Below are 12,894 nucleotides of genomic sequence, written 5' to 3'. Positions count from 1 at the left end.
GGCATTCATGATTCCAGGTGGCCGAGCAGTTGAGGGGGGTGGAGGAGCCACCTTTGAAGACACAGCCTCAGTCCTTTCCTAGACGGGAGGGGCTGCGCTGCAGGTGGTGTGGGGGGCGGGGAGGGCTCCTGCCGCCTCCAGTTGCCTGCTGGGGTCCAAGCCCTGGCTCCACCAACACCTGGAGCTTCCTGTACTTCAGTTTCCTGACCCAGAAAATGCAGATAAGCCGCTAACGTGGGTAGGACTGTTGTCAAAACAAAATGAGTGCCACCCCAGGTAGGTGAGGCGAGCCCTCCCCAACCGCCAGCTGTTCCTCACAGTGCTGCCTTTATCTGATTCCAGGCCACAGATCCTGGGAAAGGAGACCCACACCCTCATCCTTCCCAGACTCCCCAGCAGTTTGACCCAGTCTGGGGGACAAACAGTGGGGGGGTGAGGCGGGGTGGGGGGTTGGGTCGGGACACTGGGGCTGGCTTCCAGAGGGCCTGAGAGATGCTACCTCCCATCTCCACACCTAGCAGTCCCCTGCTTGATCCTGAGCCACAGGTGTCTCGGAGTGACAGGGGGACATCCATACTCTCCCTCGGAAATGTGGAGTCCACAGCCCCTGTCCCCAGGCCCTGGGCACCCATGGAGACCCCACTTGTTCTCTGTGTGTGTTTGCCGCCCACAGCCCCTCCCGCGGACAGGGGACCTCTGCCGGGCCCCTGGGCTCCCCTATGTCTGTGTGCAGGGGCGGGCTGTCCTGGGGCTGCATGAGCTGGGGCTGGCAAGGTGCAGCCCGGGGGAGGACTGCTGGGTGACTTTGGGCCACCGTCCCATTCTGTGTCTCTGCAGAGCACGTCGAGAAGATCGCAGGGGCTGAGCAGCAGGAAGCGCACCCACCGGCTCCGCCTGGCTGCCAGCTGATGCCAAAAGCCCACAGGTCTTGGCCACAGCAGGGACACAATCAGTTTCCTTCCCCAAACCACCCACGCGTAGAAACGAACGCCTCCCCAAAACAACCGTCACTGTTTCGCCCACCAGGAGGGCAAGCGAAGTTTACCCCCAGCATGCCAGGGGGAAACAAGGACCAAGTTCCCCTCAGCAAGAACATGAACCCGACGACAGCCAGCCCTCAGATGCCAAGAGAAAGCAGGGGACAGCAGAGAACAACGGTGAGTCAGGAGGGGGACGTTCAGGAGGGACGCGTGCTGGTCTCTGGCCCACCCCTCGCAACGTCACGGCGGGCGCCCCCAGCTCTCCCGGGCAGGTCTCACGAAGGGCGCGGACACACCCAGTCTCGGGGCCTTCCTTGCAGTGAGTCTGGGGGCTTCTGTTCTGTGTGTGTGTGGGGGGGGGGTCTGCTTTCTGGAGCTGCTCCTCCGGCTCCTCCTGCCCCCCCCCCCAGCTCTGCAGCCCCAGGGCTCAGCCCCTGCCTGTGGCCCGCAGCTCCCGCCTCCTGGTACCGTCTCTCCGCTCAGTCAGGCGCCTCCACCCCCAGCCAACTATCCGCACTTCGGCGGAAGCAAAGCTTGCACAGGGACAAAACGCAGGGACCCCCCGGAGGCCCTCCTGGGCCCACCTCTCACCGCGCTGCCTGCACCAGCAGATGCCCACATCTGCACAAAGTCCCCCCCACCCGCGGTGGGAGCCTTCTCAGAGGCCGAGGGTGCGAAGTCTGTTCTGCCTCTCCCAGGGACCCGAGAGCACCCTGTACAGCCAGTACGAGGAGAAGGTGCGGCCCTGCATCGACCTCATCGACTCCCTGCGGGCCCTGGGCGTGGAGCAGGACCTGGCCCTGCCCGCCATCGCCGTCATCGGGGACCAGAGCTCAGGCAAGAGCTCCGTGCTGGAGGCGCTGTCCGGCGTCGCCCTCCCCAGGGGCAGCGGTGAGTGGCCGGCACCTGCGGGCCCCGGAGCGTCTGCGGGGCACCTGTGGTATGAGGGGCAGGCTGCTGCGGGGAGGCCCCCGGGCGGGCAGGCCCTGGACAGCTTTGGTCTGGCGCTCATGGCCCGGGCGGCCCACACCACCCCGAGTTCTCCCAAGTCCACCTTCATGTGGTGATAGCCCGAGTCGGTCAAGGTCAGCAACGTGGCTCCTTCTCCCTAGAGGTCTTTGCAAGGGTGTGGGTGCATTTCCTCTCTGACCAGGTAGAATTCGTAAGTGTCAGGTGACGTGTGAAGTCCCTTTGAAGAAGGGATTTTCTCAACATTCTGAGAAGCTGTTAGCCAGGATCATGTGTGATAAGATGCATGTTTTTATTTAAAACATATAAAGTAGCTGTTGTACAATGTAATAAGATATTGATAAAGGAAACTGAGCAGGAGAAAGACAGAATCGTCACAGTGGGTCAACGAGGCCCACCCTGGACCCCCCCTTGCTCCGATCTCCTGCCAGCCCTGCCCAGGGGCGGGGCGGCACCGATGCCACCCTGCCAGGGCTGTCCCCCGGCACAGAGGAGGGTGTGGGGACCCCAGAGAGCAGCACAGCTCCCCGGGATAGTCTGCACACCAGGCGCCCGGCCTGTGCCCCCTCCCAGCCACGGGCAGCCTGGTCCTTGACGGCAGGGGCTCCCAGGGGCCCCCGTTAGCCAGGCTCCTAATCCTTGAGGGTGAGATTGGGGGACAGGGACTCCTCCTCTCTTTCCTGGGTTCACCATTTTGGGGAGAGGCACGCCAGGAGGAGAAGCTGGATGTCAGGGGCCAGTGGCAGGCGTGTGACCCGGGCGTGTCCCCTGGCAGGGTGGGAGAAGGTCCTCCCTGTGGGACGGCGCTCACTCACGCTACAGGGACTCGGGCTCCGGCCCCAGGAAGTTCAGGGCAGCTTCAGCCTTTCTGAGCTCCCGCAGCACCCCAGGGCCCACCCTCCCTCCCCACCCAGCGCCTCCATGGACCACGCCCTTTGAAGGTCCGGGGACCCCTCCTTCCAAATGTCTGGCTTCCTCCCAGGCTCTCGCCACCTTCCCCCTACATCTTGGGAGGGTTGGGTGGTCATCGTCACCCAGTGGATCTCACTGCTTCCATCCGCCACCTTCTTGGGCTGCCCCCTGGACAAACCCAGGTCCCGAGGCCAATGGCCACGGTGTTTCTAGGGTCGGGCAGTGAGTGGGGGGCGTCTGGGTCGGGCCTTAGACAGGGACGGAAATGTCAGACCAGGCCTCTGGGGATACTGGGGCAGCTCCTGCGGCGTGGGAGCGAAGGGCACCTTTGACGCTTGTTTTTAAGGAAAACTTAGGGTGTTTGGGACACACTCTCTCCCTCAGGAATCGTAACCAGGTGTCCGCTGGTGCTAAAGCTGAAAAAGCAGCTCTCGAGTGAGATCTCTTGGAGGGGGAAGATCAGCTACCAGAACAAGGAGGTCCAGCTCCACGATCCCTCCCAGGTGGAGAGGGAAATCAACAAAGGTAGGGTCGCCACGCTCTCTTCCTTCCGGGCATTTCCACATGCCGGTGCCCCTGCGTCCCACACTGTCCCCTCCTTCCACCTAACTCCTGTTCTTTCTCTGGGTCTCACTTCCCCCCACCCCTTGGGAAGTGTCCCCACAGGGCCCCACGCTGCCCCCCGCCTGTCCTGAGTCGCTGCGCTAACCTAACCTGGCTGGCCACCCGGTGGCCCTGTCTCCACGCAGCTTCCCCAACAGGGACCCCAGCCACCCGTCACTCTTAGACGCACAGCCACCCCCCCCCCCCGGCCTTTGAACAAAGTTGACCAAAGCTTGAGATCAGCTTCAGGTGACGACAGAGTGATACAAAGGCTCAAGTGCTCCCGGAGTCCACTTCGGCAGCCCCTGGGAGGGGCCCCTGGTTGGTGGCCACTGCCAGCCCGAGACCCCGGAGCCTGCCTGGGCCCTGGGCAGCGTCTCCCCTCCCCTGCTCTCCGGTCTCAGCCAGGCAGGCAAAGGTGACACTGATCACGATAAGAATCTCTGCGGGGACAGCCTCAGTTCCAGGAAGCCGGGCGTTCCCTGTTAGTAAACAAAGAGTGCAGCGCTTGGCGGGGGGGCCTTTCCATGACATCCTGGGACCCACTCCCAGAGAAACCCACATCTGTGGGTTCACCAGAGGGGTCCCTCCCCAAATGGAGAGGTGCTGGCCCCAATTCTAGCGTTTACCCCCAAATACAGAAGCTGCTGGAGACCCGCAATGGGCAAGTCTCCCAGCTTGAAATCACGGGAGCCCTGTGGCCGCCTTAACAGCTGTCCTGGAGCTGCCTGGCACCCTCACACCCAGCAGTGTTTGCTGACACCTCTCCCCAGCTCTGTGGGCAGGACCAGCAGGGCTGGGTGCTCGCCCCACGGCAGAGCTCCGAGCGCATGGGTGTGTGCTGGCTGACGGCTTTGTACGAGAGCGTGTGGCGAGCAAGCCATCACAGAGGCGCGGGTAGAATAGCATCCGGAAGTCCCCTCTGCTGCTGGGGGCATGTAAGTTGGTGCAGCCGCTTTGGAAACTGGTAATATCCACCGAGGCTGAGCTGTGCTCACCCTGATGCGCTGACACGCTGCTCCCGAGTGTCGCCCAGCCCGGATGTGCCCCGACAGCCAGGCTCTAGGGCACCCATAGCAGCGCTCCTGCATTAGCCGGACACTGGAAGCACCCAGAGGTCCCGCGGCAGCAGAGCGGGCCGAGGCGCCGTTGCAGGTGCGCGGGGTCCCTGGGCTATGGGCACCGCCCGGGGCGCAGCTCCCACGTGTGACGTTGAGTGATAGAAGCCAGACGTGAGGGAGCATGTGACACGATCCCACTTACCGTGAGGCTGTCGTTCTCGTATCGAAAATGGTCCCTTGTCGGCAGGCTCATTTGGCTCAACCGCATGTGAAGTTCAACGATGGGCCAACGGAATGGATGCTGCTAGTGGCCAGGATAGCGGCCGCTCTCGGTGGGGACTGATGAGCGGCTGGAGCAGGAGGGGCTTCCGGGGGCTGGCCGTGCTCTGCTTCTCAGTCCGGGTGTCAGTCACCCCTGTGTATTCAGCCCGAGAAATGCAACAGGCCTCCCATTTAAGGCAAGGAGCACTTCTCTGTACGTATACCTGTTACACTTCAGTACGAAGCTACGAAAGCCGTATCTTAAGTTCGACGGCGAAATAGTAACTAAGGCAGGAAAAGCTCACGCAGGGGCAGCCTGGTTTACCACGTGCTCCTGGTTCCATGTCTGCACGATGAGGCAATGAACCGGGTCTGTGGCTTAAGCTGCTTCCCTGTTTTCCAGATCGGAGCTGTCCCCGAATGTAGGGGAAATGTGGCATTGCCTCCAGATTTCACTGCTGTGCCCAGGAAGGGGCCAGCGTGGCTCCCTCAGCAGGCCGGGGCCCAGCGGTCCCCTTGTGGAGAACCCGTTCAGTGTCCCTGGCGTGGGCACTGTCATAACTTAGGATGGCAGTGCCCCCTGGAGGCCCCAACCGTGCAGCCTTCCCAGGGCGCCTGTACCTAAAACTTCGGAATCTGTCAGAATGGACCTTCTCCCCAGGCCCAAAGCCCCTGTCGGCAGGACTGGCCACAGTCAAATCGCATGCCCAGTGAGTTCACCGTGTTGCAAATGCAGACTCGGCGACCAGCAGGCAAGGCCGCCGGAGAGAGAAAGGTATCCCAGGACCCACTTTCTGCCCCAGGGAGGGTGCGAAGGAGCACCCTGAGAGGGGAAGGAAGGCGGGAGGTGCTGAGGACACAGACACCCTCCAGGACCTGGCAAGGAGCTGGGGGGTCCTAGGGTGCATCGACTCATGCTTTCATGCTTCCCCTGAGCCGGTGACCAGTGACCTCTGTGTCCTTGTCTTGCCCTTGGCGTGCATGTTCTATGTATCCTCCCCTCACCTGGACCGTCCCTAGGTTTCCACTCATTTCAAGATGTTTTTACAGGTTCTTGAGCTCCTGGCTTCCCCGGGGGGTGGGTCCTGGTCTGCAGCAGCGACACCAGCTGGGGCTTTTTGGAACTGCAGGGTCTCCGGCCACAGCCCAGACCTGCTGAGTCAGAATCTGGGTGGTAACCAGACCTCTGAAGGGTCCGTCCCTTGGGCTTACATTTTGAGAAACCCTGAGCGGAGGAGGACTGACTTCATGATGTGAAGGGCTCCGTGTAAAATGATCATAATCAAGTCACTATGTTTGTAAATGTGCAGTTCGGGGTGTACGTGAAGTATGTAATACAGTAATTGTATATAGTTCTCAAGAAGAAATCTTTTAAACCTCCTATAGCAACTAATCCATTTTCAGATAGAACTCAAGAGAAGAAATACTTTTTCTTCCCTTCTTCTCCCCAGGACTACTTCTTTCTTTCCCCTGTCCTTCCTTCAACTCCTTTTAACCCCCCAGCGTCTAGCACGGTAGGGTGATTGCAGAATCTCCCACGACCAAAGGTAAACAGCAAATACTGCTGAACAGTGACGGTTACGTGATCTTGTCCAGCCAAGGGGCCCTGCCTCCTTGGGTTGCTCTGTGGCCCCTGCAGCAGACCCTGGGGCGGCTGGCAATCGTCTTTGGAAGGATGTGCCCTCTCGGGCAGCTGCTGAGCTCCAGACTGACCGCTGGCCTTTAGATTAGCTCTAGCTCCCAAAGGACAGAAGGAGGCAGAGAGTCCTGGATTGGAGGGGTCGCTACGCTGCCCTGAACACACCTGGCAGGGGGATTTCACATGTGGTGTTTGTCACGTGTGTTTGTGTATGTTAGTGCGCCCATGTATGTGTTAGTGTATGTTTGTATACATTTATGTGTGTGTTAGAAGAGTTGGATAGGCCCTGGCTGGTATAGCGCAGTGGACTGAGCGTGGGCTGCGAACCAAAGGGTCACTGGTTTGATTCCTGGTCAGGGCACACACCCAGGTTGTGGGCCAGGTCCCCATTGGGGGACCCATGTGAGCAGCAACCACACACTGATGTTTCTCTCCCTTTCTGCTTCTCTTCCCCTATCTCTAAAAATAAATAAGTAAAATCTTTTTTTAAAAAAGAGTTGGATAGATACAAAGAGACAGAAGACTATAATACTGTCCTAGAACACACACACACACACACACACACACTCTATATTTATATAAACATGTATTTTTCTGGTCATAGAAGTAATACATACTTCCACTAGTTGTCTAGTGTTCCATAACAAATCACACCAAAATGTAGCAGCTTACAGCACAAGCTGGTGTCCCCTCGCACAGTGTGTGAGCGTCGGGGATGCAGCGTCCGCTGGGGGCCCTGACTCAGGGCCCAGTGAGCCGCAGCTGAGACGCTGGCCGGGGCTGTGTTATCGGAAGGCTCGCCTGGGGCCCGTGAACTCTCTCACCTGGCCTTTAACAGGAGGCCACGGTTGCTTCTTGCTGGCTGCTGGAAAAGATGCCGTGGTCCCCACGTTTGTGGGCCTCTCCGTAGGTCCTTATGATGGGGCAGCTGGCCTCCCCCAGAGGGAAGCATCCAACAGAAAGCAGGAATCAGCCAGGGTGCCTTTCACAACCTAGTCCCGCTCTGCTTCCCCCTCATCCATTCTCTAGACATGATTTCCTCTGTCCAGCCCCCACTCAAGGCCCCACCTTTTGGTGGGAGGGCTGTTGAAGGATTTGTGGACGTATTTTAAACCCATCACCACACCCCGTGAGGAATATTTCAAACCACAGAGAAGGAGAACAGAACCCCTCCACGATTTCAACGTGGCATGTGTTCCTCTGGAATTTTTGAGAGGACCTCACGTGCTACCCCCACTGCACCCATGGCCACCTCAGTGGCCTCTGGTCCCTGCGGGCTTCTGGGAAATGTTTTCTCTCAGCACCAGGGCCTCTCCGAAGCTCCTATATTCCGAATACAAACCGTCCCCTTCAAGAACAGCTGCTTTTTCCCGAGTGGGTCATTAATTTGGACTCTGGGTTTCTCCTCTCTTGGCCTCCGCAGCCCAAAACATCGTGGCTGGGAGTGGAGTCGGCATTAGTCACGAGCTCATCAGCCTGGAGATCTCCTCCCGCGACGTCCCGGATCTGACCCTCATCGATCTTCCCGGCATCACCAGGGTGCCTGTGGGAAACCAGCCCATGGACATCGGACAGCAGGTGAGCCTTTCTGGAACTCGGGGACGGGCCAGGCTGAAGCTGGGGAGACCTGGAGACCCCCCCACTGGCCACCCCGAGGGTCCACTGTGCCTTCCCAGCCCTCGTGCTAAGTGGTTGGGGAGGAGATTGGGGCCGTCCTCCCGGGCAGGGCCTCCTACTCAGGATCGGATGCGAGGGTGCCTGGCGGGTCAAGGGAAGATGACGTGGTGGGACCGGGGGTGCACGGGACCGCTCACGGCCTGCCTAATGTGAGGGTATCAGCCCAGTGTTACCCACTGTCCTGGAAGTCAAACAGAGCCAGAAATGTGCCCTGGCCGGGTGGCTCAGATGATTGGAGCGTCACCCCATAAACCAGACCGTTGAAGGTTCGATCCCCGGTTGGGCACATGTGGGAGGCAACCAATCCACATTTCTCTCTCACATCAATGTTTCTCTCTCCCTTCCTCTCCCTCTAAAAATCAGTACATGTATCCTGGGGTGAGGGTTTTTCTAAAAAGACAACAAAGCCAGAACTTTAGATTTTTGCATAAAATCTGCTCGTGGTAGCAACAATGAAAAAAGTTAACACTATGTCAAATGGTCAGAACATGGTCTGTGATCTCTGGTCGGGGAGCAGGAAGGCCAGCCCAGTGGGGGAGGGGGGATGGCAGCCACAGGGCAGAGCAGGAGCTGCTGAGCCTGCTGCTGCTTTTCCCAAGGGCTTCCCACTTGAAGCTGCTTGAAGACAGTCTTGCCGCGACGCTTGAGTCCCATGGGATCCTTGGGGCAAGGCCTTGGGCACCCCAGCCCACCCTCGCCCCTCTGTCTCTGCACCTGCCCTCCTCTCTCCCTGACGTGCTCTCCCCACCCAGGCTTCCCCATGGCACCTTCTCCTACCTTCTTCAGGGCTCCGCCTAAGTGCCGCCTTATCGGGGCACCCTTCCTGGTGTCTGATGCCCCGCATGTGGCCCTTCTGATTTCACTTACCCTCCTTACGGAGTGCTTCTGGCCCCCGTGCCCCGCTGGAATGTTCACCCTTGGGGGATTGCCTGTACAGTCCATGTCGAATCTCTAGATCCTGGACGGGGCTCAGCACCTGGTGGGCACCCAGCAACCATTTGGAGCTTGAACAGGTGCTCTCTGTGGGGCTTTGCTATGTAGGCAGACATCGTGGGGAGCGGTTATCACACCCAACAGCCTGTCAAAATGCATGTGAAGGACAGTGTCTCATACAGAGGTTCCCGGCCCATGTCTGTGTCACCCCTGAGGGGCAACGGCAATGTCTGAGATCTATTTGGTTGTCACAACTTGGGAAAGTGGGATTGCCACCAGCATCTAATGGGTAGAGACCAGAGAGTCAGCCAAATATATTTTACAGTGCACGGGGCGGCCACCCACCACACAGGCTGATTAATGTGGTCGACAGAGTGGAAGCGAGGCATCCTGGATCTGGGGCCTGTTTATGGGCAGACGCCTGCAGGGCCATCCTGCAGCTGTGGCAGAGGGAACAGGCACCAACAGGAAGAACGCTTTTCGTTTATGGACAGCTGACTTTACAGCTCGCTGATAAAGGTCGCTTATAACTGCGCGCAGTGGAAGGCTTCCACGGCCAAGACCAAACTGGGCCTGTTTTATGTTTGTCATTTTTATTTCACCCCAGAACTTCACTGTTTGCGTGAGGCTAGTTTGTGCTTCTGCAATACAAATTTCCCATTTTGTGGCTAACTAAAATAATTAGGTAGGGCATTGTATGAGCTGAACTATGTATAAGTTGTACCAGACTTCAAGAAATATGTCCCAAGGTGCCAGCCTTTTCCATGGCAGTTTGTATGGTCCACGGGGGAAATATTATTCAAATCTGTCGTTTTAAGGCTTATGTTGCCCACATCTCCCTTTTGCTTACAAAGTCTAAGAGATGTTGTTATTGCAGTTCTCTCATTCGAATGAGTTAGACTTCTCCCAAGAACAAACTGCAGAAAAAGTCGTTCATGTTAGGCGTGAACATGTACAGGTGTTGCTCTCAGATACTGATGTGAGCAGGCACTGAGTGTCTGCCACCAGGGGGCGCTGCGCTGAACCGGATTCTGCAATAAGGTGCCACAAATAACCGCAAGGGCGCCCCTGGGCTTCTGGGGCAGGGTCAACACAGAAACAAATCATGCTAATAGATTACTAATAATCTCAGAAGCCTCCCAGGAGAGCTCTAGAGAGGAAAGAGAGGTTTCCTCTGGCTACAGGAATCAGAGTCTCCGGGAGAGAAAGAATACCAGTGGCGGGCTTTGAGGAGTAAGTAGGAAATCAACAGAGAACTCCATAAGGGCAGGTAGGGTGGGCCCTGCCAAGAAAGGGGACAGGCCCAGCCTCAGCTCAGGAATGTGAAAACCGGGTCCTGCTCTGGGACGACATTGCCTCTCGCAGGGACGGGGGTGTCCTGCCGTGTAGCTCCATAACCAGAGATGTGTTCTTCCTTTGTGCGATTCTCTGGCGTCAGGTCAAGGCACTCATCAGGAAGTACATCCAGAGGCAAGAGACCATCAACCTGGTGGTGGTCCCCTGCAACGTGGACATCGCCACCACAGAGGCGCTGAGCATGGCTCAGGAGGTGGACCCCGAGGGAGACAGGACCATAGGTGAGAAGAAAGAATCAAGCTTCCCGGAGACGGGGAGGGGAGGGGCCGATCCTCACAACGGGAGAAGGTCCCGGAAGGGGGTCTGCTATGGGACACGCCCACATCCGGCGTCAGGTCCAAGCGCAGTCCCCACGGCCGCCCTGTGTGCTCTAGCGGCCTCTGTGCAGCCGGGACGGGTCCTCTTCACTCTCGGTCGGGGAAAGAGGAGTGGCCGGAGTCTGGTTCTTCACCCTCCTCCTTCTCACCGCTCATTTGCGTTCAGGGCCACCCTGGGTGGTGGCGGCCGCACGGCGCAGTGCACGGGCTCCACGCCTCTGAACCGTAATGTTTAGTCGAAATGGCCTGGAATGTTCTATCTCCGTCCTCTCATTCAGAGGCCCTCTGTGTCCACCTAGCCTAAACCTGCACGTCCACCCTGCCTATAGTCATTTCTTCACTTTTATTTTAATTCTCTGCATAGCACTTACCAATATTAGATATTCTTGTTCATTTCTGGTATGTTTACTAGATGAATTTATCTGGCTCTTTGCCACTAGAAGCTGGAGGGATATTCATGAAATCAGGGACTTTTCGGTTTTGTTCACTGCCACCTCCTCAACACTGACAGCAGGGTGCTTAATGAACATTTGTTAACTTAATATGTGTGTGTCATGTATTTAGGAATAAATAAAAGAGAAAAAAAATAAGCATCTAAAAATTGCTGTCAGTGCCTGCCACTAGGGGCGCTGTGCTGAACTGGATTCTTCAATAAAGTGTCACCAGTCACTACAAGGGCACCCCCTGGGGGTTCTGGGGCTAAGTGGTTGCATCATTAAATGATGCTCATGAGCTGATTCTGTAGATGGAGGCATGGAAAGTCCTCTGTTTCAAACTGAGGCACAGTATGAGAAGGCCGTGTCTCCCCCGTTAGGGGGAATTCTAACTGCAAACCTCCATTTTTGTTAACTTACTCATTTTTCTCAGAATAAAGTACAATGATTGTATTGATGTATTGCTTCCATGCATGATTGCTGGTTCCAGAGAAGGGGCTTCCTGGCTGCTACTTCCCCTCCCGGGGAAGGTGCAAATGTCGATTCAGAGATGCCTGAGTCTGTTAGTAACACGAGGTCTGTGAGTATAAGGCTACATGCTCTTAAATAACACCTTCGGGTAAGAAGACACAGGGAGAAATTCAATGGCTCAAGTGCCAGGAAAGTTTCTTAGAAATATAACAATGCAGCTGGTCAGTTGCAGTGACGCCAGCTGCCCCAGTGCCGGCGCACAGCAGACGCCCCCCCAGACCTTTGGGAAGTAAGTGACGCAAGGCAGTTAGTGAGCTGAGCAGGGGGGCAGGAGCAAAGATGAGGGCTGGTGGCGGAATGAATGAATGAATGAATGAATGTCAGGCACTGGGCCACCAAGGCTGCAGAAGGCTTTCTTGGTCCTGGCCATGAAAACATCCCACAGCCCAGCAGAGTTCTCAAACATATTTGAGAAGAAGACTGACCTTCCTGTGTTCTTCCCTAACCTCCTCCCAGGGATCCTGACCAAACCAGACCTCGTGGACAAGGGCACTGAAAAAACTGTCGTGAATGTGGTGCAGAACCTCACGTACCGTCTCAAGAAGGGCTACATGATCGTGAAGTGCCGGGGCCAACAGGACATCACAGACAAGCTGAGCTTGGCAGAGGCCACCAAGAAGGAAATGATGTTCTTCCAGGCACATCCGTATTTCAGGTGAGGTTCTTCAGGACAGCCCCGGAAGTGGGCTCTGTGGAAGCCAGCCCCACCTACCAGAATCGGCCAAAGTGAAAACCGACCTGCATATAAAAATTATACCGTGTAGCAGAGCCAATCTTCACCTTTATTTTAGTGTTGAATGCATTGGCTTGTTTAAACAAATCATTTTTTTCGTGGGCTGTAATGACAGGGCTGATTGAAAACGGTAATATGGCGTTTCACAGAGCACAGGGCGCTTTGGTTTTCCAAAACATTTTCGCTTGCCTTCTCATTTGCTCCCCACAAAATCCTGAGAGATACATGCAGCAGAGGAGCTCCTTCCCATTCTTACAGCTAATGACGATGAGGTCCAACCGACAGTGAATGGAAACGGGACTGGAAACAGATCTCCCAGCTTCCAGAAACTGATGTCGCCCGTCATAGATGGTGCACATTAAAACCTGCTTCAGAGCCTGCACACTCACTGGTTGTATTAAACGTAAATTATCTTGTAGAGACTCAGCAGATTGCAAGACACCGGCTCTGTCCCCATTGCACTGGGCACTTTGCTCTTTTACTTTACT

At 56.7% G+C, this 12,894-nt stretch overlaps 1 protein-coding gene across 5 annotated transcripts in view; it reads left to right on the top strand.

Moving 5' to 3' along the window:
* The window catches only part of MX2 (MX dynamin like GTPase 2), a 31,787-nt gene that overhangs the window by 6,160 nt on the left and 12,733 nt on the right, over nucleotides 1-12,894 (top strand). For 4 of the 5 annotated variants that reach the window (XM_045852431.1, XM_045852430.1, XM_045852429.1 and 1 more), the window contains 6 exons: nucleotides 838-1,157; nucleotides 1,679-1,871; nucleotides 3,246-3,386; nucleotides 7,849-8,003; nucleotides 10,474-10,612; nucleotides 12,130-12,328. In XM_045852431.1, the coding sequence (XP_045708387.1) occupies nucleotides 909-1,157; nucleotides 1,679-1,871; nucleotides 3,246-3,386; nucleotides 7,849-8,003; nucleotides 10,474-10,612; nucleotides 12,130-12,328 (1,076 nt within the window). In that variant the 5' untranslated portion in view covers nucleotides 838-908. Of the gene's footprint in view, nucleotides 1-18; nucleotides 277-837; nucleotides 1,158-1,678; nucleotides 1,872-3,245; nucleotides 3,387-7,848; nucleotides 8,004-10,473; nucleotides 10,613-12,129; nucleotides 12,329-12,894 lie in introns of those variants that run through there. The other variant, XM_045852428.1, reaches the window with a different exon arrangement.

The sequence above is a fragment of the Phyllostomus hastatus genome, unplaced genomic scaffold (genome assembly GCF_019186645.2).
Source record: "Phyllostomus hastatus isolate PE091 unplaced genomic scaffold, TTU_PhHast_1.1 phas_contig_948, whole genome shotgun sequence".
In the NCBI taxonomy this organism is placed as follows: domain Eukaryota; kingdom Metazoa; phylum Chordata; class Mammalia; order Chiroptera; family Phyllostomidae; genus Phyllostomus; species Phyllostomus hastatus.
This window is presented reverse-complemented; position numbering and strand designations above follow the sequence as displayed.